Raw genomic sequence first — 22,049 nt, 5'->3', positions numbered from 1 at the left:
TGTAGCATCAGCTGAGCTCAGTTATTGTTACCGTGCCGCTGCAATAATAACCACAGCGTTGTGTTTTCCACCCATTTCAGTCAGTAAACTCAACATTCAACGCATAATATTGATTAATTTCAGCCGCGTGTTTTTACATAAGGGACTTTTGGTCGTGTTTGTTAACGCGCTCTTTTAAGAGTCGACTCAGCTCCAGGTTTGCTATGCAATGAATAGGCTATTGATGAACTTGTTCTATTGCTAGTAGCCCCGTTTGGAACCTCTCTCTCCGCTCTATAGCTCCGACATGAGGTCCCACTGCGTAGTGTGCCGGCAGAGTTCGACGCCGGTGAACGGTGGCCAATATTGTTGTTTCTTACCTTTTTCCGCACATCGTATCCAAAAAGTGAAGCTATTCGTCCCTGCTTTCAGATGTTTTAAACTTTAGCGGTAAAGAAAATGTAAGTGATGGGTTGAAACAAGCGTTTGAATCGTTGTTTTTTTGTCAGCCTGTGCCATGTTTTCCCAATGCAACCTTACGGAAGCAGTACTGCGCATGCGGACGGAGGTAGACTGGCCACAGGTTGACTAAAAAAGCGATTTAAGCGCTTGTTTCAACCCGTCGGTTACATTTTCTTTACCGCTAACATTTAAAACATTTGAGAGCACGGGGTCATACCTTACGTTTTGGAAACGATGTACGGAAAAGGATGATAATCAACAATATTGGGCACAGTTCGCCGGTGTTTCACTCTGCCGGGCAAGCTTTCGAAGCGGGACCTCATCTCGGAGCTATCGGTTCCAAACGGGGCTAGCTCCAGATTTGCTAATATGCAATGATTAACTTGTTATATTGCTCCTAATTGTACCTTGTGTTTTGCTCTTAAAGCGTGTTGCAGTGGACTATAGCAGTCATTTTCGGCTGAGCAGAAACACGGCGTTATTGTTTGTTTTAACATATTATTTCTGATCTGAATCCCAACCTGTGTGTTTGTGTGTGAAACGCTGCAGGTGTAGCACCATCATCACCACCATGGCCTCCATGACCTCCACTCCAGTCACCTCAGGCGGCCGCGGACGTTCTTCGCGTTCCGCTCCCCGGTCCTCCGGCGGCCTTGCAGGTGCATCCTCCCCGTCCGGTCCCAGCCCGACTCGTCTCTCCCGGGTCCAGGAGAAAGAGGAGCTGCAAAACCTCAACGACCGCCTGGCTAACTACATCCAGCGCGTCATCAAGCTGGAGAGTCAGAAATCAGCCATGCTTCTTCTCCTGGACGAGAAAGAAGAGTCCAAGTCCCTGGAGATGAGCAACGTCCGGCGGCTCTACGAGCAGGAGTTGGCCGATGCCCGAAAGTCCCTGGACGAGACGGCCAACGAGCGGGCCCGTTTGCAGCTCGACTATGGAAATATCTCCGAGGAGCACACGAAACTGAGAGCCAGGTGATTGACAGGGGTGGAAAAAGTTCTCAAATTGTGTACTTAAAGGGGTATTTCACTTTTTTTTAAAAATTGGGTCTACTCAGGCTTTTGTGAGCCCCCCTGACAGTTTTTAAGTTGCTTGATTCAGTATTTAGATATTTATTTTATCAGACCTGCCACCCAGGGCCGGATTAGCACTATGTGGTGCCCCAGGGCGACCTCAAGTTGAAGTGCCCCCCGCGCGCCGAAATCGTTTCTTTTCTGTTTTTGGTTACTTGATTTCGGTTTTAGGGTTAGGGTTATGTTAAGGTTATGTTATTTAATTCTTATTAAATAATGGGGGCACCAATTATTAAATTGGTGCCCCCATTTGCTGGTGCCCCAGGGCACTCGCCCCCTACGGGCTATGGGTAATCCGGCCCTGCAGCCACCTTCCTATACAAACCCATTAGCCTATAACTTCAAACTCTATTTGTAACATGTTGGATTCATCAAAAACACCCGTCCTTGGTTCTGGTGACTCATCCTGCCCTCCTAATACGCGAGGAGGCCGTTTTTCGATAACTTATCGTATTTTATTTTTTTCATTTCCCCCCAAAAATATAAAAAATAAATGAAAAAAGTAATTGAAAAACAGTCTCCTCACATATTGGGACTATATCAATCACTAGAAGCAAGGACTGGTGTTTCCGATTAATTTAAAATAGAGTTTGAAGTTACAATGGGTTTGTATAGGAAGGGGGCGTGTCTGATAAAATGAATCTAAATACTGAATCAAGCAACTTAAAAACTGTCTGGGGTGCTCCCAAAAGCCTGAGTAGATGATAAAATGACCCAAATTTGTTTTGAAAGGGAAAGAAGTCTGGAATTCAAAATTTACTTGAGTAAAAGTGTTTACCAAAAGTACATGGAAATACTCCAGTAAAGTAAAAGGACCTCAAAATTGTACTCAAGTACAGTACTTGAGTACATGTACTTAGTTACTTTCCACCACTGTTAACAGTTTGCAAAAAAGGTACAGTGGCACGATTTATACAAATGGTGCTAAAAGGATAACACGCTTATTTCCATTGTGGTCCTGTGTATTTAGTTGAAACCCACTGACGCAGTGCCTACACGCGTTACTCTTGATCTTGCACGCAGTCAAGTTTTAGTCACCGGGAAGAGCATCAAGACAAGGAAGTGGTTTCTTGCTGTTTCTGAAATGTTCCCTTTAAAATACATTGGGTATATGACTAGTATTCTATCTTACTAGACTGGCTGATATTGCATACATTTCGTGTGCTAATACATGGCCAAGTTGTAGCGGATGGGAATGATCTATGGCTGTGTATATGGAATACATGAAATGTATGTAATATCTTCACAGCCATTCTTGGGCTAGTTCTGTTAGTGCCAGTATCTAAGAACCTTAATCATCATGAAATTGAACGTACTGTACGTTGTCTGTAGTTAACAACACTACTGTTGGTCCGTTTGGCTTTATCCTATGTCTTACACAGTGTGATATAACTATGAGTGATGACACAAGTGTAGACTCCCATTGTAAGAATGGAATGCGCAAGTTCTAGCTCAATGAGGAAGTTCCAATGTTTGGAACTACTGAAGGCAACATCTCGCTTTGCAGTGAGATCAAAGCATGATGTAACGCTGTCTTCTACACTCTGGTCTTACAATATGAGACACTTTAAGTTGATGTAACAAGGCCCCAAACCCTGAACAGATGGCATAGTCAAATGTAGCTGCAAGCAACTTGGATGCTATCCGCGTCGAAGTTGCAACAAGCTCCATTGACGGCCTATTCATGAAACAGAATCTGATTGTATTAAACGACTTTAAACTCCAAGATTGCAGCTCTACGGACAGCTTGGGTTATCCTGTTTGTCCCTGTCAAGACTTTGCTTTTTTTTTAATCCGCCGTTTTCATGCTATGAGCAACTTTCTGTCACACTGTCTTGCAGCTTTTTGCTATTTTTTTTTTAGTTTGGAAGAACTTGGTTCTTTTAACCACTCAGCGTCCTCCATATGTGCAATTTGAAAATGGGTGGTACGCAGGAAACGAGCGGTTCCCAACTCAAACACACAGTTTATTGACAGAAAGTTGCTCATAACATGACAGTGAATTATTTTGAAACAAAGTCTTTACACAAGCTTTCCGTACAGCTGCAATACTGGTGAGTTTATCGTTGTTTAATACAATCAGGAATTTTCTGTTGACTGATGGGCTGTCACTGCAGCTTCTTGCAACTTGGATGCTGATAGCATCTAATGTTTTGAGCCTCTACATCCAATGATTGCTAGTTATGAGCCAGAACATATGCTTACACATTTCCTTTGAATCATGAGTGCTACTGTCACTTAATCCACAATGTTCATTCACTGCCAGGGAGAAACTAATCTTGATTTCATTAGAGAGGCTATTGAGACATATTACAGACAAGTATTAGCTTTGAGTAGCAGAGTGGCTCAGAGCCTCTGCCTGAAGACCAAAGCCTATGTCTCCCAACAAGAGGGAATCCGCCTTTTAGGCTAGTGGATAAGCTGGTTGGCTTTAGTGTCCCTTATGCAGGAGACCTGAGTTCGAATCCCAGGTGTTGCATATGCAAGAACATATTGTTTGTCCCATTTTTAGTTTTTGGTCTTGGATTGTTTATCATACAACTTTTGTTAGCCTTATTGTACTGAAGAGTTCTTGGATTATACTACCTGCATGAAATGGTTTATACATTAAAGTTGCTATTTTATCTTGTTCCTCAGGAACCAGAAGAAAGAGGGTGACCTTGCTCATGCAGTGACTCAGTGGAGGAATCTGGAGGAAGCCCTCAACTCGAAGGAAGCTGACTACAGCAACCAGCTAGGAAAGACCAAGAGATTGACTAGTGATGTTGCTGAACTCCAAGCTCAGCAGAAACATGTATGGACCAGACATACTGTTGCCATTACCAACCCACTGACGACATTTTTAAAGATGCTCAATGATATAACCAAGTGTATTGAGTTACATGTATTGATTGTGTATGTGTGTTAGTTGGATGCTGTGCTGGCGGACGCCAAGACCCAGATGAACTCGGAGATGCTGAGGCGAGTGGACATCGAAAACCAGATGCAGACGCTGAAAGAGCAGCTTGACTTCGAGAGGAACATCAGTGAGCAGGTAGTTGGAAAAACCCTGCCTCCAGTCTGTGATTAGGCGTGAGATGCATTGAAGGGAGTAGAGAAGACTAAATAAACACTCGCAAGAAAGCGGGGATGTTTCGAGCACAAGGCTCTTCCTCAGACAAGCAAAAAAAGCTCACAACGACCTGCTCTTAGATCAGTTGGACCTTTTATACCCTTTTCACAATACTGTATATTCTAGTTGTAAGACATGCACCTGTGAATGAAAATTTTCAGTGGTGAAACGGGCAAGTTATCTCCATATTACAAATACCACAAGTATGGTTGTATTGACACAGAGCAGTTAGTGGTAGGGCCATTCCAGCATCATTTGATTCTTTCTATATTGTGTCTGCATGCAGGAGCTATACGAGATCCGGCGCAAGCATGAAAGCCGTCTGGTGGAGGTGGATTCAGGAAGGCGCGTAGAGTTTGACACTAAACTGGCTGAGGCCATGCAACAGCTCCGCCAGGAGCATGATGTACAGATCCAGGAGTACAAAGAAGAACTGGAGCGCAACTTCAATGCCAAGGTACGTGAATACAAAGTACTGTAACATTAAGTTCCTGTCAGCTTAGGCGAAGGTTAGTTTCTGCAGACACAGAAGAGGTGCACAGCTGTCCTTACTTGTTGGAACAATGCAAGATGACGTAGCCTTGCACACATCACGCTTTTCTTCCAGATTCTTTAACCCTCTCTCAAATGTTTCAGTTTGTAAATTAACAATTATTTTCTAAGCTTTTGTGTCAAGGAGCCACATGCAGGCATTTTGTGCAGGAAAACATTAGAGCACAATGTGACAGTGCAGTGAGCAGAGCGAAGATGGAGCTGACAGCAGTAAAAGAGGTAGAAGTCAATGTAATGCTGCATTCACACTAGCGGCGACAAAGCAACAGGCTAAAAGTTGTTTTCAATGGAAGTCGGCGACATGAAGCTACAAACTGATGCTACTGATACTACGTGACGGGCTACAAATAAGTTGAGCTGGCGTCTACTTTTTCAGCACTCCAGTAACCTACCTTTTCATTTACGCAGTCAGTGTGGCTTGTTTGACACGGCAACTTGGAGACAATGTAGCTGAAAACGTTTGGTTGTGTTGTCGCCACTATTGTGAATGCAGCATAAGAAGTGAAACCGAGGCTGGAGAGTCTGTGTAAAGGAAAACGGTATAATTTGTCTGTTTCCCTGCTAGAATGCATGATCATATAAATCGTGTATTTTCAAGGACACAAAATTATTTTTGTTTTCACAAAAGAATCAATCATCTCATCACTGTATATGCACGTTTGCTTCCAATCCTCTATATACCATAGCTAGAGAATGCCCAGGAGACTGCATTGAGGAAGAGCGATGCCGTCTCTGCCACCAAAGATGAGTTGACTACAACAAAGGTCCGGGTGGAGAACCTCAGCTCACAGCTGCAGCAGTACCAGAAAGAGGTTAGTAGCCTAAACCAGGATGGACAGGAATTGTCCCCTTTTTTTTGTAATTGACAAGAGCTCACAGCTGCAGCAGTACCAGAAAGAGGTTAGTAGCCTAAACCAGGATGGACAGGAATTGTCCCCTTTTTTTTGTAATTGACAAGAGTTATTTACGCGAGTTCCACCATGACTAATTTATGACACATTAGCTCACTCAGCGTTTCACAATGATCATAAATGTCTACTTTCACTGATGGACAAGTCGAGCAGGAAACTCCTTTGTTAGTTCATAGTTGGCTTTGGCACGATACCCGTATACACTGTATAATTATAGATGCAAGCGCAGCATTTATATTTACTAATTGTTTTAGAACGACTCATTCTATAATATACTTATACGGTCAAGTATCCTAATCCTTCCTAATTTCTGAATGGACATTTTCTTCTCATAGTTGTAATGAATCTTAATTTGTTATGCAAATTGATCACCGTTGCAGTGCAGTATAGTGATTAAGTCACTAAGTGGCTCTACTATTGGAATGTCTATTGCTTGCAAAGTCTTGTTTTCCTGTTTTTCAAACGGCACGAATAATATTTTAGAAATGTTCCTCTGTGTCTGTCAGAAAGCAGTACTGGAGAGTCGAGTCCAGGAATTGGAAAGGACCTTGGATAGGGAGCGGGAGCTGTGGAGTCAGAGGCTCGGTCAGAGGGAGCAGGAGATGCAGAATATGCAGAGCAAGATGCTCAGCCAGCTCGAGGATTATGAGAACCTGCTGGACGTCAAGCTGGCCCTGGACATGGAGATCAATGCCTATAGAAAGATGTTGGAAGGAGAGGAGCAGAGGTATTTACACACGGCAAACACTAGATGAGAGCAGTCATCTGCTATCTGTGCTTATTTCATGTGCAGTAATTGACATTTAATTTAGACATAATTAAAGTTAATGTCATTATCCTTAATGACGTGCTATTGTAGTTTCATGATTAGATTTTATATAGCACTGAACTGCTTTGACGCTATACCATCGAGTATGATGTTAATGCCTTGCCAATACTACTGCCTAATTTACACTCCATAGCACGACGTCATGTGCCAAAAAGAACTCCTCTACAATCTAACAGGTCTGTTTTCACAAGTCGTGTAGGAAAAAACGCTACATTTCAACCACAGCTCACGTGTGTGTGGTGTAGTATTGAGAGATTGGACTACAGCCTGCGTCGAGTATGGCTTCATTTTATCTGGCTAGATGCTAGTGGCGCACAATGCAATATACAGTATGGGAAAAGCCATTGCTACCAGCTATTTTCTATGTGAGAATTTGCTCTCATTTATCAAACTTTCACAGACCAAAAAATGGGTATCTCATCGCCATTTCTCAAGCTGCCATCAATTTGAGGTCTCAATCTGTCATCAATTTGAGGTGAGCATAGCCAACGATGTCGGGTCCCGAGTCCCCCAGGGGTCTATACTTTCCCTTTACACCATCCTGCATAGCTTTGCAAAAATAGCATATCTACAAGCTCATGTGTTGCATTGTGAGCTTTTGATTCTGCTATTTTTGCCAAATGTGACCAACTCCTATCTATGGAAGAACGACACATAAAAATACCTACACCACCAGGAATAATTACTTGACGCACCCAGTAAGCACAACATTGATTATAATGCATTGTATAATTATTATAATGTATTACAATGATCATACGCACGGTCCTTGCCATAAAACATAATGGTAAGGTAAAGTATTATAACTTACTGTTCTTTATAATGTGTTTATAATTACTGTTTATAAGGTGTTATGATTACTCTTTATTATGTGTTATAAGGATGAGTATTTGAGTGTTTATATACAGTGTTATACTTATAATTAATTATAATCTGCTTGTGTTTATAATGCATCATAGACATGTGCTTCATAATAGAAAGTGTTCAGATTCAGTAAAACTTTTACAGCAGGTGAAAACCTGCAACTACATTCTACTGATTACCTTTTTTTTATTAATTGAGAATCATGATGGGTTTTTTGTCCAATGTCTATAAAATACTTTTTTTAAATGTCAACAAAGCAACATGGAAAGATGACATGGAAACATTAACAAATTGATATATACATTTTAATAATTGGTTAAATCAATTACAATTAATTGGACTTCACAGACCTATGTAAAGACTGTCCACAACATTTGATTTATTTTGTGTATGAATACACACAATCAATTGAACGATTTCAATTCAACCGAATTGTGTGAAGCTGAGGTGACACAACTAAAAGTATAGTTGCTCCAGAAGCCCTCGAACTTAGGCTGGAAGACGGTAAATGATAACTAAACGGTGATTATTTATGATAAGTTTAAATTGAAATGTGCCCCACCCAAAATCAAATATTTTATTGAGAATGTATTGCATCGTGTATTGCATCGATCAGTTTATTATCTCTGGCAGCTCTGGTGACAATACCCTTTTCAGTTACGACATAAGAAAGACTTCTCATTTGGGGGAAAAAGATTGGGTTTGTTTAGCTCTGAGCTAATCGGATGTTAATAATTCACCTACTCTGAACCGGCTATAGACCATATTCACACGGCGGCCATATTGGAATTTAACATTGAAAGTGCCACCCCGTTGCCGTGGAAACGGGGTGGCACTTCATTGACTTAATAGCAACATGGCCGCCGTGTGAATATGGTCTATTGAACCTAGTCATAGTCTTTAACTCTGATGATCGCCAAATCACACAAAGTCTTGATTTCACCTGCCTTGAGTGAACTAGCTTATTTATTTATCCTAAATTCCCATGTTTTACAGACTGCAGCTGTCACCGAGCCCCCCTCAGCACACGGCAGTGCCACGGACGCATGCACACGGTGAACGTAGGATGAGGGGGAAGAAACGCAAACTCGAGGGGTCTAGTGTCGGTACACCAGCCTACAAGATGTCCACGAATTCGAAAGCTCATGGTCCCATTAGCATCGCTGAAGTTGATGTAGAAGGCAACTACGTTATACTGAAGAACAACTCTGATGCGGTAAGATGCTCTGTCACCAACTGTTAACGCTTGTGGATTGTACACCGTATGGTTGCGGTTGCAACATCTCAGCTACCTGTCGCTTCACTCTCCTCTCTAAAGCAAAAACTGAATTTTGGCATCAGTTCTGTTTTTTATGAATGATTAAACATAATCTTCATGAAGCGAGTACCATCAATCTCTGAAATGGTCATCTCTGTTCATTCTGCCCTGCCTTTTGAGATGGCTGAGAGTGCTGCTGTTATGCAATAACTGTATGTTATGCTCTGCTTCTGGGGGGTTTGTGATCTCAGATATTTGGTGTTATGCTTGCACAGATAATCTGTAGTATACAGGAGCAGAGTCACACGGCCAAACTGCATGCAATAAATGATTATTCTTGACCAAAATGATTATTCTTGACCAAAGACCAAAGAGTCTCTAACTTAATTAACATACTTTTCAGATGGTAGCCATTTCTGTATTTTAAATCCTTTTCTTTTATTAGTTTTATGTAATCTAATATTTTGAGATGGATTTTTGATTTTCATGAGCTGTATGTATGCCATAATCATCAAGATTAAAACTCAAAGGTTTCAAATATTTCACTTTATGCACAATGTGTCTAGAAAATATTAACGACGTTTCACTTTTCCACAATTCATTTTTTTAGATGCATCTGTAGAAAATAATTGGGTTTAATTAATTTGTCCCAGTTGGTGTGTTAACCATAGTCGCCTCAGCTTCGCCTCAGCTTTCCTGACATTCTCACATGTACTGCATTTCCAGGAGCAGCCACTAGGGGGATGGGTGGTTAGAAGGACTCACCCAAACATAGCAGATGTTTCGTTCCACATCCCTCCTTCCTGTGTCCTGCATGGGGGACAGACGCTCACTGTGAGTAGTTCTACGTACATATGCGATATATATATATATATATATATATATATATATATATATATATATATATATATATATATATATATATATATATATATATATATATATACTTAAGGGACATCATCAGAATACTGTGTATTCAATGGCACTGCATTATCATGCTTGACCAACAAAAAAAGAGATTTCATAATTGAGAAAAATGGCAAACAAAAGCTGTTTACTATCCAGTACACCAGACGGCTGCTACGTTTTGTGTATTACTGTTATGATTACATGCTATTTAATGATGAGCATAGAAGAGCTTAAACTGTCAGGGACTGTAGATATATGTATGGCCATGGTATACTTTAGTTTAAAACGTTACATTTTGTTTTTCATAATGGGATTATGTTTTGTTTTTTTGTCAGATCTGGGCTGCAGATACGGAAGTCCAGACTGACTCCGGGAACATAGTCATGCAGGCCCACAAGAGCTGGGGCCCAGTCATAGATGTGAGGATTGTCCTCCTCAGCCCTGGACAGGAGGTAACTTAAAGTTCTGAATGTGACGGCACAGAGACTGAAACACAACACTGCTTGGAGTCATCAGCTTTGCAACAGTCTTCACACTGAGCCAGCTTAGATGAAATTAGGGCTGCAACTCTCGATTATTTTCTTTTTATCCTTAGCCTATCAATTGCTTTTTCGATTAACCACTTGAACCCACTATACTTAATGAACTGGATATGAGTTGCCTCTGTACTTGGTGTGCCCCCCTCTATATGAAATGTCTTTGGGGCAAACTTTTAGATCAGCATTTTTTTTGGCAAATTTCCCCCAGAACAGGGTTGCTAGGGTTCTTTGTGTGTAATTTTTACTTTTTTTGTAAGCCTTCACTAGTAATGAATGACATGCAAAAAGTGTCAATTATGATCAATTATTTTTATTAAATTATAGATGTTTAATTTTGCACCCCTAGATGAAATGTGTCTGTAGTGTTACTGTCCCTCATGTAAACGAAGGGATAACCAACTGAATATTAGTCTAATATTTATACCAACCATTTTCCAAAGCATACCATAGTTTGTCGACAATGATGGCGTTAGTTTATGGTCTTCTCTGCTGTGTACAGAAAATAAAAAGTGAGAAAACTAATGAATGGGTTAGAGTTGATGCGATCAGAAGATTTTTGCGATCCGATTAATACCGATACGGCACATAATAGTCTCTATACTGTTTATCTCATGTTGTACTTAAGTGCAGTACTTGGGTAAATGTACTTGGTTACTTTACACCACTGCGAGAGAGAGGCTTATGTCGCAAAAGCGAGTGTTAATTCAGCCAAAATGTCGCTTGCGTTTCAAATCGTATTGTTTGATCGGCTGATGTAACTTAACAGTCGCAAGGTATTTATAAACATACTTGTGTGGATGACTTAGAATTTGAATGAAGTCTTGATCAGGACGCACTGCGCACTTCTGTGTTTCTTGCACGGACTTTGTCAGCCCGTACAACATGAGGTGCGCGGCCACGACTGCGGTCCACGCTCCGTTTACTTTACTTTTTATTACTTATCTTTACTTTTATTACTGATATGTTAAAACAAAATGTTAAAAAAGGATTGATCAAGTGATATTACTCAAACAGTTTTACAACGGGCTGGTTAGAAGTGCTGGATAGAACTGCTGGAATAGAGTACTGGAATGGAGCGTTTTGATGTGATCCGATCTCCCTTTTTTTTTTGCTGATATCGCGCCGATATCCGATCTATTAATCGGATCACGGCATCTCTAGAATGAGTGACCCCACCACCAAAAATGGGTGTTTTGTTTTGAATAGAAAGCTACAATTATATATATTTCACTGTCTGTATTTTGGGGGCTGTAATAGGTAGGTTTGTTTAGGTTGGTAAAGATTAGAGTAAAACTTGCCTATTATTTATGATGGAGGAAATGGAATATTTTCCATCTACAAATCAAACAAAAAATGTACAAGAGAGGTAAATCATTTGTTAAAAACAAACCTGGATTGGGCCTTTTGAAAAGTGAGAACATACTGTATCTTATGTTACCGGGCCTGATCTTGCCTGATCTTATTCTCTGCTGACCTACAGGAGACAGCAGAGCGCCATGTGGTGTGCGTACAGGCGGATGAGGATGAAACTGAGATGATGTTTCATGAAGAGTACATGGAGGGTCGTGACATTCAGCATTTAAGGAGACCGGTAAGCATATGCATGCACATAAAGGCCATCCAAACAAAATGTAAGCACATTGGCATAAACTAGTCTCTCAGAAGCCAGGCTATCTCTTCCACAATCTTCGAATGCTTAGTTTGTAATTCCGCCTCGTAAAAGTTGAACACCAGAAACTGTCATCTGCTCTTGAGGCCGGAAGTATTCAAACAATCACAATGCAGCATTCACACAAAAGTGTTTTAATATATTTTTATTTCTGCTGAGCAGCTTGTGTAACATCCAAAATAAGGAACACTAAAGTCAAACATCTTAACCACTATCCCAAGAGGGAATCCTCCAGATATGTTGGGCTTTGACTAATATAGTTTCCAGTTATTTATGCGACAGCACAGGCGGCACGGAAGTGGGGGAGGTGGGACATCTACTTTATTTTGTACTCCTTCTTAGAGCTTCCGAAGTTGACTGTTAGGCTGTTAGGCGGAAGCGTTTGAAAATTGTGGGAGCCAACTTGTATCTCGAGACTAGGCATCAACAGACAGTGGTTGTTACTGGCATTCAAAGGTTGACTGTAGTTTTCACTCTGTTTACATCCCCTGCGTGCTATGAAGCCAAAGAAAAGAAAATCGATCTGTGATTTTTGTTCTGTGTCTTGAGTCTGAGTGCAGGGGGACAAGCACTCGGCTGTATGATAGGTGAGGAGTGTACTGTGCTGTTAGTGTTACTGCATCGCCTGCCCTGTATATCCCTCTGCATATGAGCTGCTGTGCTTTGCTTAATGCCAATTTGCAGTCAAAGTCTAGTCACAGCATGCCTTGGTTTTGTTTTCCAAAAAAAGAGGCCTTAGATGCTCACACTAGAATGAAGTGGTTGTAGTAATGTTTCAACTGAAACTGGTCAAGTGTACTAGATTTTCCTGATGAATGCCAGGTTAGTAGTTTCCCCCAACAGAGAACTAATCCGTTCCAATGTGTAGGATGATGTGGTGGTTTTATCATCTACATTCCATGCATTCATTTATTGCCATCAATACTAACCAACCACTCCCTCATGGCTTGGCATGCTGCACTGCCTATGTGCTAAATGGTCATTGCTTGTCAATCAGTCCATGTGTGTCTAATGGTACTTTCTGTAACTTTTGATGTTTTGTGTCTTTTCTAGGATTCATCTAGGGAGGCAAGCTGTGCTGTTATGTAACTCAACCCCCTTCCAACCTCACACTGAACCCATAGCCTGGACTGCCTTTAGCTTTGGGACTGTTTGGTATCTCGTTGTTCTCTGGATGGCACCAGACACAGTTGGCTCACTGACAAACTGACTCGGTGTAGGCATTTTTTTGTTACACCATGAAGTTTTACCAAATGAGTTGCCCATTATAGTGCTCATTCAAATTGGAATCACTTAAGGAAACGGGTACATTCTGCCATGAGGACCCAGCTGCTAATTCTGCTATATTCCAGCAATACAAACTGATGCCAACAAACTACAATTAAATTCTAACGGTTCCCCTTTTCCCCAAACCGCTCCAAATCATTATATGTAGGAATATATTCTAAAATAAATAAATCTGTTGCAGCAGGCTTTAGTTTGCGGACTTGTGGCAAACGGACACGATTTGGCGGAGCACAGCAAAGATTTTAAACGCTTAAAGATTTTGCCCACAATACCCAGCCCACTGTCTACCAGCCCAATGTGAATGCAGCTTTAGCTTTATTACCTTAAAGTATGCTGAGTTTCTGTGCCACAGTCATAGAAAAACTGTTCCTTTTCAAAGAGATGGGTTACAGTTCTTTTAATGCCAATTGTGTGAACAAATTTTAATTATATTAGTGTTTGCATAATAAAGATTTTTCTAAGCAAATGCAGTTGTTAAAATGTTGTTTATTCATCCATTGTCTTGCACAGAATTAAAGCTGCTTCATTGGAACTACAGAGTTGTAGCAGTTTACCTTTTGTGAAAACCTTCTCAGGTTAGACATGCTTCACTGTCGCCTTCCACAGGAAATGACGCGAGTCTGACTTATTGTAGACTTGAAGCAGGTTCCGATTCTTTGAGATGTCAAGGCAATTAAACCGGATAGTGTTTTCCCCTTTAAAGCTTCCACCAAGAATAATGTCCTTGCAATTGACAATGTTTTCATTAATTTATCAAAAAGTTGTAGGAAACACTAAAAGGCTGTTTCCTTCACCTCAATAGTCTTGGCAGTAAAAAAAAAAAGTTAAAACAATTGAGCTTCATGGCTTGTTCAAAATGACTAAAGTACACTAAAGCGTTCTCAATAATGCATAATCCCTCTCTGTATACGTATAGCTTCATCCTTCCCTTGTGTTTGAGGTTGGGTGTTGTAGACTGGATCCATTTAGACCTACACCATGGTATCTTTGTTAGTCTTGCTGAAAAAGTAGAGCGACAGGGCCTGGTGGTGTGTGGCTGTGGCGTTTGCCGGAAGGGGGACCTGGAGTCTCACACTCTGGTCTGTCTTTTTCCATGTCTGGAACAGGTGGATGTGGTAACGTAGCGATACCTGGAGGAAGAAAAGATGGGAGGGAGGAGTCTGAGCATGGGTGGCACTGAACCATTTTTCCTAGAAGAAATTCCTTAAAGGTATCATGACATTCATGTTTACACCACATTCAGAGTCTTTGTCCTGGTCCTTCAAACGTGTACAAAAAGTTTTAACTGAAAATTCCACTCCAGTGATTCACTGTAGGTGTTTTTGTCTCACATTTCTAAAGCCTTTTCAACTGCAATGAAAAAAGAAATCTTTGCCTGCGGGTGTCGCTGGTGAGGGATTTTGCCTGTCAATCATCGCCTCTGCTCCGCCCCCCCCCCGAAAGGAAAGGATAGGGGAGGGGAGGGGCGAGGAGGAGAGTGGGCGGGATTAATTGACTGTGACCTCACTGTCGAAGGGCCAAGCTCAGATTACTTTTCAGCCTAATTATTCAGAAAACCCCAGACCACAGAAAATCCACTGAATGTTCAAAGTTCAGATTTTTTTGGGTGTAATTGAGGTCATAAAACCCCCAAAAAAACATAAAAAATAAAAGTGAGAATGAATGTCATCGAACCTTTAAAGGGCCATTTCACCCCTGGAAGAAGTTTTCGGTCTTTTAATGAAGTTTAGGAGTCAAGAAACAAGATCCTGGGTTTTTTTTGTGAATAATCTGTGTTTTTAGATATCTAGTAATCTTCGCAATATTCGTGACGTTATTTGCATCATGAGAGATTGGTCTCATTCCTTTCCGCACTACATGTCTCGGCGTGTCTCAGTCAGACCATCTCAAAAGACAGCCCCAATGGGGTGTCCGTAACACTTTGTTCAACCTTCTTTCGCCACTCGGCCACTCCCATTAGCTGCGGCGAGCGGCCCTTGCAGAGTGAGGCATTACTTTACCTGAGTTATCTTCTGATAGTTGTACTTGAATGTTGACATGAAATAATAATCCTGTGTAGTGTTTCATAAGCGCAAGCTTGAAAAAAAAATATACAGCGTGGAGTAGCAGCGCTGGTAAACAAACACCGTCACGAAAGGCTAGGATCATAATACCAAGGATGTGACAGTGATGTCAATACTATGCGACACGGAAGTGAAACTGCATGAAGATACTTATATGTCCCAGTGATATGACATCACTAACGAATCCTTGGACATAATATGTAACTAGATGAACGTTTGCGAGGACAGCCAGTGTTGCCAGATATTGTGAGAGAAATAAGCAGCCAGGTCTATGAAAACAAGCCCAAAAGAAAAATAACTATGCCAAGAGCACTTTACCTAGACATGGGATATTATATATTTGAAAATTGCTGATCTACAAGCTCACAACGCTTCGCAACCCATTGTGAGCTTGTAGATCTGCTATTTACAAAAAAATCTTGAGGGGGAAAAAGTCCAAAATGTGGATTTTTTGCAAAATATTTTTATTTGCTTTTCAAAATGTGGAATATTTTTGACACATATTTGTTAGGGGCTCCCTGCCACAAATTATAATTTCAGATGGGGGTCTGTGGAAAAATACATGAACATGTTTGAGAACCACTGGTTTAAACAGCAATCAAAACATTTGGAAACAAGCCCAAATATCAACTACATTTTAGAAAGAAGCCGCTTATAATAAGCAGACATGGCGACACTGGCATGCTGTTTGGATGTTATTGTTGGAGATCACACCCACATGGAACCTCCCCTGCCACAAGGCACCAAAGCATTCTGGGAGTTGAAGTTATAGGCAGTGATACGCTGTGGTCCCCCCTGTGGTCCCCCCTGTGGTCACCCCTGGAACTTCTTCCAGGGGTGAAATGCTCCTTTAAGGTTGAAAGCTAAATGCAGTGTGACTGTACATGATTGATCCTTAGCTTACCACAGTCCAGAAGACATATATGGTGAAGAGTGTCAGGGTGAGGAAAAGGAGTCCTATGGCCTCCATGGTGTTGGTGGGATACAGGTCCATGGCACCCTGCACGCACAGCCACCCTGACAGGCTGGCCAGAGGAGTGATGAGCAGAAAGCAGATGACGTCCCCACACAATGTTCTCCTCTGGTTTTGCATGGACGGAGAGTACAGCCACTATAGAGAAGAAGTTAAAGCAAATTAACCATAAAGTCCACTCAGCCTCTGGGAATGGACTATTATGATTTGACACAGCTGTTGATCATTGGAGCAGTTTGTATGGGTGATTATGCATCTTTCATTCATCCTGCACATTAGTTTACATCAGAATAATGAAAGGAATATTTTTAAAAGATATTCATATTTTAAGTACATCCTCAATTAGCTGATCCTAAAATATTCAGTTCACTTTGTAAAAACTAATTGAGTTAAAACCGTTGCCGCCTGTTATTGCAATGCATCTGTAAGGCAATGGTGCTGTGGTGTGGCCATGTCTAGTCCTCTGTTGCATCATTTTTCACCTGCTTGTGTTAAGCCCTCTGCCAAACAACCACATAGCCTACCTGACATCAGCCCCAAAGGGATGTCTCATAAGTCACCCGATCTAGTATGAATAATTTTGATATCTTTGAGGTGGATTGTTTCAGTGAAAGTTCTCTAAATTGAATTGGTCTAATAATTGGCAAGTTTGGATAATGGTAGTAAACATTCCTTCACTAGGTAGATAATCATTTTAACTCATTCCCAGTCCTATGTCAGGAGGTTAAATGACAAAGAAAGAAAAAAATAATAATTAATACAAATATTGGACACAGCGTGTGAACATCAAGCTGTGACTGGTCAATCCAAACAAGTGAAAACAATGGTCAGTTTTCATTGGCTACGCTGTCCTCGCTTTGGCTGGGTACAAGTGACGTGTGCCCACTTGCTAGCGTCTTGCTTGTGGTGGGCGCACAGATAGGCCCATAAATGGACTGGACATTCATGACACATTGTCCATGCAATAATCTCGGCAACGACGGGTAGATCTCCGGCTGTATTATCAACAAATATGGAAATGCCAGTCGTCAGCGCAAATCCACACATCAAATGCCTGGAAAATGGGTGTTTGTGCCTGTCCAGAAGATTATGCACAATATGGAAATTGCCACCATCAGTGCAAATCCTTGTTAGGCAACAGTTTCATGGAGTTATATGGAGATCCTTGACACAGTGCAAATCAACGTTGTTGTCCCCCTTGCCTGGTTTATGCCCAAATATGGACATGCCTGATGCAGGCAATGTTTGATTGTTGGGCAATGTTTTTTGCTGTGTGTGACGACGTCAGACCAGAGCTCGATCATCAGGAGAGACAGGAGAGGGGGAGGAAGGGAAAGGAAGGGAGCCAATGCTGGGTAGCGAAACCTGAACACGATAAAAATAAAAGGTGTAATAACCGCAACAATGCCAGGCAAGCTGATAACATGTTACTTGTTTTCTGCGTGTATTTAACTAGATGGACTTTAACTGCATCCTGTCTGTGTCTGTGACTCATTAACTGAGGAAAGTATAAAAATGATGGATTTTATTTGGACCAAACTGTCAGTTAGATACAGCGATGACCTACTACATATGAAGCCAGATGACCTACTTCACATGACGCCAGATGACCCTACAGAAGAAGTGAGGAGTGGAGCAGCAATGCCCACACATTCAATCTCATGAATCAGGTACATTTGTAGACATCATCATACTTCAGGCTTCTGAAGTAATCATTAAGAGCGCCATTTGCACAGATTAATGATTTGTATTTGTTACATGATCTCATATACAAGTAGCCTACACAAAAGTTAAGTGTTTTGGTGTCATAGTTGCCCACAGAATGCACAGTGTGCACCATAGGAACGCTGAAAGGTTGTTGGATGCTGCAGGCAGCAGACTCCTGTACACACCTGACAAAGAATGAAATTCAAATAAAATATATTGTATACATTCCCATTTAGTCGTTTAGCCTAGACAGAATACTAAGAGGTAGGTGTAGGCATGTTCGTGCGTGATAAAGGGAGAAGGGTGTGTGTGTGTGTGGTGCCACTGAGTAAACCCCTCAGGAGATTCCAGATAAAAAGCTGCTGTTTAGACCAACTGACCTAGTGGTCACTTTACTCCTCTCGCTTTCACTTTCCATCCTCCACAAGACAAGTTGTCTGTAGGGATTTGTGATAAACAACTGACACAGTCAGTGCAGTGCACACAAAACAAGTGCGTTTTTCTGTCTCTTTTCTAACACATCCGTTCCTCTGGGATGCTGCTTGCTGCAAGACAGCCGCGATCCACCTGGAAAGCCTCACGATGTAGCATGTAGATGTGTTTGTGTATTAGAGAAAGACAGAGAACATGTAGGTTTGTGTTTGTGCATGAGCAATCTGGGAACCCAAAGCCAAATGAGAATGAAAAACAGCGCCCTCTGCTGTTTGTAATCTGTTCTTGAGAGATAAGTGCATGAGAGAAAGAGCATGCATGTGTGTGTATGCATGAGAGAGAACATGCAGGAGTGTCTGTGCATGAGAGAGCATGTTCGTGTGTGTGTCTGTACATCAGAGATAGATGGCAGGTGTGTTATGCATGAGAGAGAGGGACAGAGAGAGGGAGGGATGGAGGGAGAATGCAGCTGTAGGCCCAGACGGTTGGCGTAACCGTCTGGGCACCTAGGCTGGTCTGCTCCCGCTGACCTTTGCTGCGTGTCACCCCCAATCTCTCTCCCCATTTCCTGTCAGAACTGTTCCTATCAATAAAGACAGAAAAAGGCCCAAAAAATATCTTTTAAAAAAAAGAGAATGCGGGTGTAGGTGTGTGTCTCTGAGCATGCGTGAGCATGTGTATGCTCTGTAATATTATACAGCAGGTTTGAAATGTTCAGTGTGTACCTTAACATGAAGCGACACATGGCCCGTAAGCAGGAGATTACAGGCGCTGGCTTCACATGCAATAGGAAGAGGAGGAAGCCAATTATACCGAGGCCTGTCCTGTCCTGTCTTGTGCAGAGGCAGCGTGGGAAGGAAGCAGCATCTAATCTGGCTCTCAAGCTAAGTGGCTTTAGGCTTAAATGCAGTCCAGTGAGAGCAGCATGTGCTCCAATGTGAAACCAGTTCCAATAGTAGCTCCTCCCACTAGAGCTGATATAGGCTATGTCTGCTCATTGAGGAAACAAAAGTTCAGCAATTCACACCCACTGAGTTGTCTATTTTGTATTTATGTTTCAGTGTTGGTGTATTTAACAAGTGTGATGCTTGAACTTTCCAACTCATCAACTGTCTGTATGTGTATGTAACCTGCTTGGCCTTTAATAAAATATCAACTAACTAATTAAAGGTAAGAAAAGTGGGAGTACTCAAATGACCAGCAGTCATACTCTTATATGAGTGATAACAATAAATAGAGAGAATGTGAATCAGTCGTGTTGAGTCATGAACCACAAACAGGCAATTCACTCGCATGTAAAATGTCAAACGTATTTACAGTGAGTTGCTAATAATTTTCACCACATTGCAACGTCAAGTCAACATAAAAGGCAAGAGGATGCTATTCCCATGAATGTTCTGTGAGCGTGGGTGCCATTATTTGTGTAGTGTGGCGTCTTACCTCAGTGAAGGGCTTTGCCAGGCGTTCCAGGGCAAACTGGTGGTGGCAGAGTTCACAGTGGCTGCTGTTAGAGGTGGTGAGCCAATGCTCCAGACATGTCCGGTGCACCATGGCCAGGGTGCCGGAGCACTCACAGGGAGAGAGCAGCTCCCCAGAACCTCCACCCTCATGGCAAATTCTACAGAATGGCTCCTCACTGGTCAGGTAGGTGAACAAAGGACCACAGTAGGTAGTCAGGAGAGAAATTTAAAGCAGTGATTCTCAAACGTTTTAATCAAGGACAGTTTGATATACCGCGGACAAAAAAGTAAAAAAAAACAGTGTACCAATGGAACCAAATGGACCCGTAAGGTTCCATTTTGTTCCATTGGTACACTCCGAGTTACAGACCCACAAGTGTCCAATGGACTCCTTGGTGGGCCCCAGACCAGACGTTAAGAAACGGTGACGTAGAGGATGTTTATGTCTGTTTCGCACATTTCCTTGAGCATGATTGTGTGTGTGTACAGTACAGTATGAAGTGCTAGATATGCTAAATTCTGGCCATTACCTATCAATGGTGGTCCTGTGTTCTACCGAATGGTCATCGCCATAACCAACAATTACTTCCTCGTTGTGGATGATTGGCTCTTCCCCCTGCCCGTCCTCAGGCGCAGACTTCACCTCCCCTGCAGGGCTGCCCACCCACAGGCCCAGGGGCTGCTCTGCTGTCATGGTTGCTACATAAGGGGCCATTCAGGCCTCTCTCAGGAGCATCATTCCACCCTGTAACCAGACAGGAAAAGAAATGGAGACATCAGGGGCAGAACGTTAATGTACTGAGTTCTACTCATGTTTGTCAGATCTTATATTATATACATTTATAAACATAACTTGTAATAGCCCCTCATAGATGTAATTTAAGTATCAATAAGTAGTAAACATTAATTAAAAGCCAGATTAAATAGGAGGGTTTTGGGCTGCATTTAAAAACTTGCCAAACTGAGTCTAGGCTACTACTATTTTAACGTTTGTGAGTTCATGAGTGTTCCATGTTCAACCGCTTGTGCTACCTTGTGTATATCAGATTGGAAATTGAGGTCAATTGAGGTCGACTAGACAGGCTCAATGGAGACAATTAAGTCATTTATCCTATTAAGACATCTAATGTACATTTAACTACTGTAACGGATTTATTTTAATGAGCAGTTCATGATACATGGTATTCTGACAGATTAAAAGATTCAAACAACAAGGTTGGTATTTAGTTTGACCACGATTCTACAGCCAGCTCTCACAATTCATTGGCAGTGCCCTCTCTTGACATAAAAATGCAGCTATGTAATTATGCAACACCTGAGCGGCTGGTGAGTGACACGACTCCAACATCATGTCATCCTTATGCTCCAGGAAAATGTACACATTTTCTTAAGTGAATATTGCATACCTACACACATACAATACACAGACATGCACATGCATGCAGTTAAATGAAACATTAAAAAATTAACACAAACTCTGCAGTGCCTATACTAACTCATGCAAAACAAATACTTCCCTGCATTATAGACTAGCTAGCCAACAGACTTTACAAGCAGATAATACTGTACATGCTGTAAGCTACAAGACAATATCCAAACAGCAAACATTCTTACCATGACAGCAGTAGCCTGTTTTTATCCAGAAACCACCAATAAAAGTGAGCTCCCTTTTTCTGGAAGATTGCTAGCAAGACAGCTCCTCATGTGTTTATCACAGAATGGTGTACGTGTGTGTGTGTGTGTGTGTGTGTGTGTGTGTGTGTGTGTGTGTGTGTGTGTGTGTGTGTGTGTAGCTCTTCCAGACAGACGTGTTTGCTTTCCTTAGCCTGCCTACAGATTACCACAGCTGAAGGATGGCAGAGAGAATAGAGAGGGATTAAGCGAGGGGACACCGAGGGCCCAGACTAGACCAATGGAAATCTCATCCCAGTGAGTTTGGCCAGGCAGGCGTTACCACCATACTGTCTAC

At 41.8% G+C, this 22,049-nt stretch overlaps 2 protein-coding genes across 2 annotated transcripts; one reads left to right on the top strand and one right to left on the bottom strand.

Moving 5' to 3' along the window:
* On the top strand, positions 1-13,824 carry lmnl3 (lamin L3). The gene is made up of 12 exons (XM_080436461.1): positions 1-79; positions 991-1,416; positions 4,153-4,309; positions 4,424-4,549; positions 4,914-5,084; positions 5,866-5,991; positions 6,597-6,817; positions 8,780-8,999; positions 9,768-9,875; positions 10,286-10,402; positions 11,970-12,080; positions 13,212-13,824. The coding sequence occupies exons 2-12, from the start codon at positions 1,013-1,015 to the stop codon at positions 13,245-13,247; spliced, it is 1,797 nt and encodes a 598-aa protein (XP_080292587.1). The 5' UTR covers positions 1-79; positions 991-1,012; the 3' UTR covers positions 13,248-13,824.
* A 592-nt stretch (positions 13,825-14,416) lies between these two features.
* LOC308088579 (E3 ubiquitin-protein ligase MARCHF3) lies at positions 14,417-20,774 on the bottom strand (the record flags this gene model as incomplete). Its single annotated transcript, XM_080433099.1, has 4 exons — positions 14,417-14,575; positions 16,413-16,619; positions 20,061-20,256; positions 20,611-20,774. The coding sequence occupies 4 exons, from the start codon at positions 20,772-20,774 to the stop codon at positions 14,417-14,419; spliced, it is 726 nt and encodes a 241-aa protein (XP_080289225.1).
* Positions 20,775-22,049: the final 1,275 nt, after the last annotated feature.

This window comes from Gymnoscopelus braueri (genome assembly GCF_963280865.1).
Source record: "Gymnoscopelus braueri genome assembly, chromosome: 1".
Lineage (NCBI taxonomy): Eukaryota > Metazoa > Chordata > Actinopteri > Myctophiformes > Myctophidae > Gymnoscopelus > Gymnoscopelus braueri.
Note: the sequence above shows the minus strand (reverse complement) of the source record. Positions and strands in the feature narration are given on the sequence as shown.

Coding starts and splice junctions, on each gene's coding strand:
- lmnl3 (XM_080436461.1), top strand. CDS start 1,013: ATGGCCTCCATGACCTCCACTCCAGTCACCTCAGGCGGCCGCGGACGT. Junction 1,417..4,152: donor CACACGAAACTGAGAGCCAG/GTGATTGACAGG, acceptor CTTGTTCCTCAG/GAACCAGAAGAAAGAGGGTG. Junction 9,876..10,285: donor ATGGGGGACAGACGCTCACT/GTGAGTAGTTCT, acceptor TTTTTTTGTCAG/ATCTGGGCTGCAGATACGGA.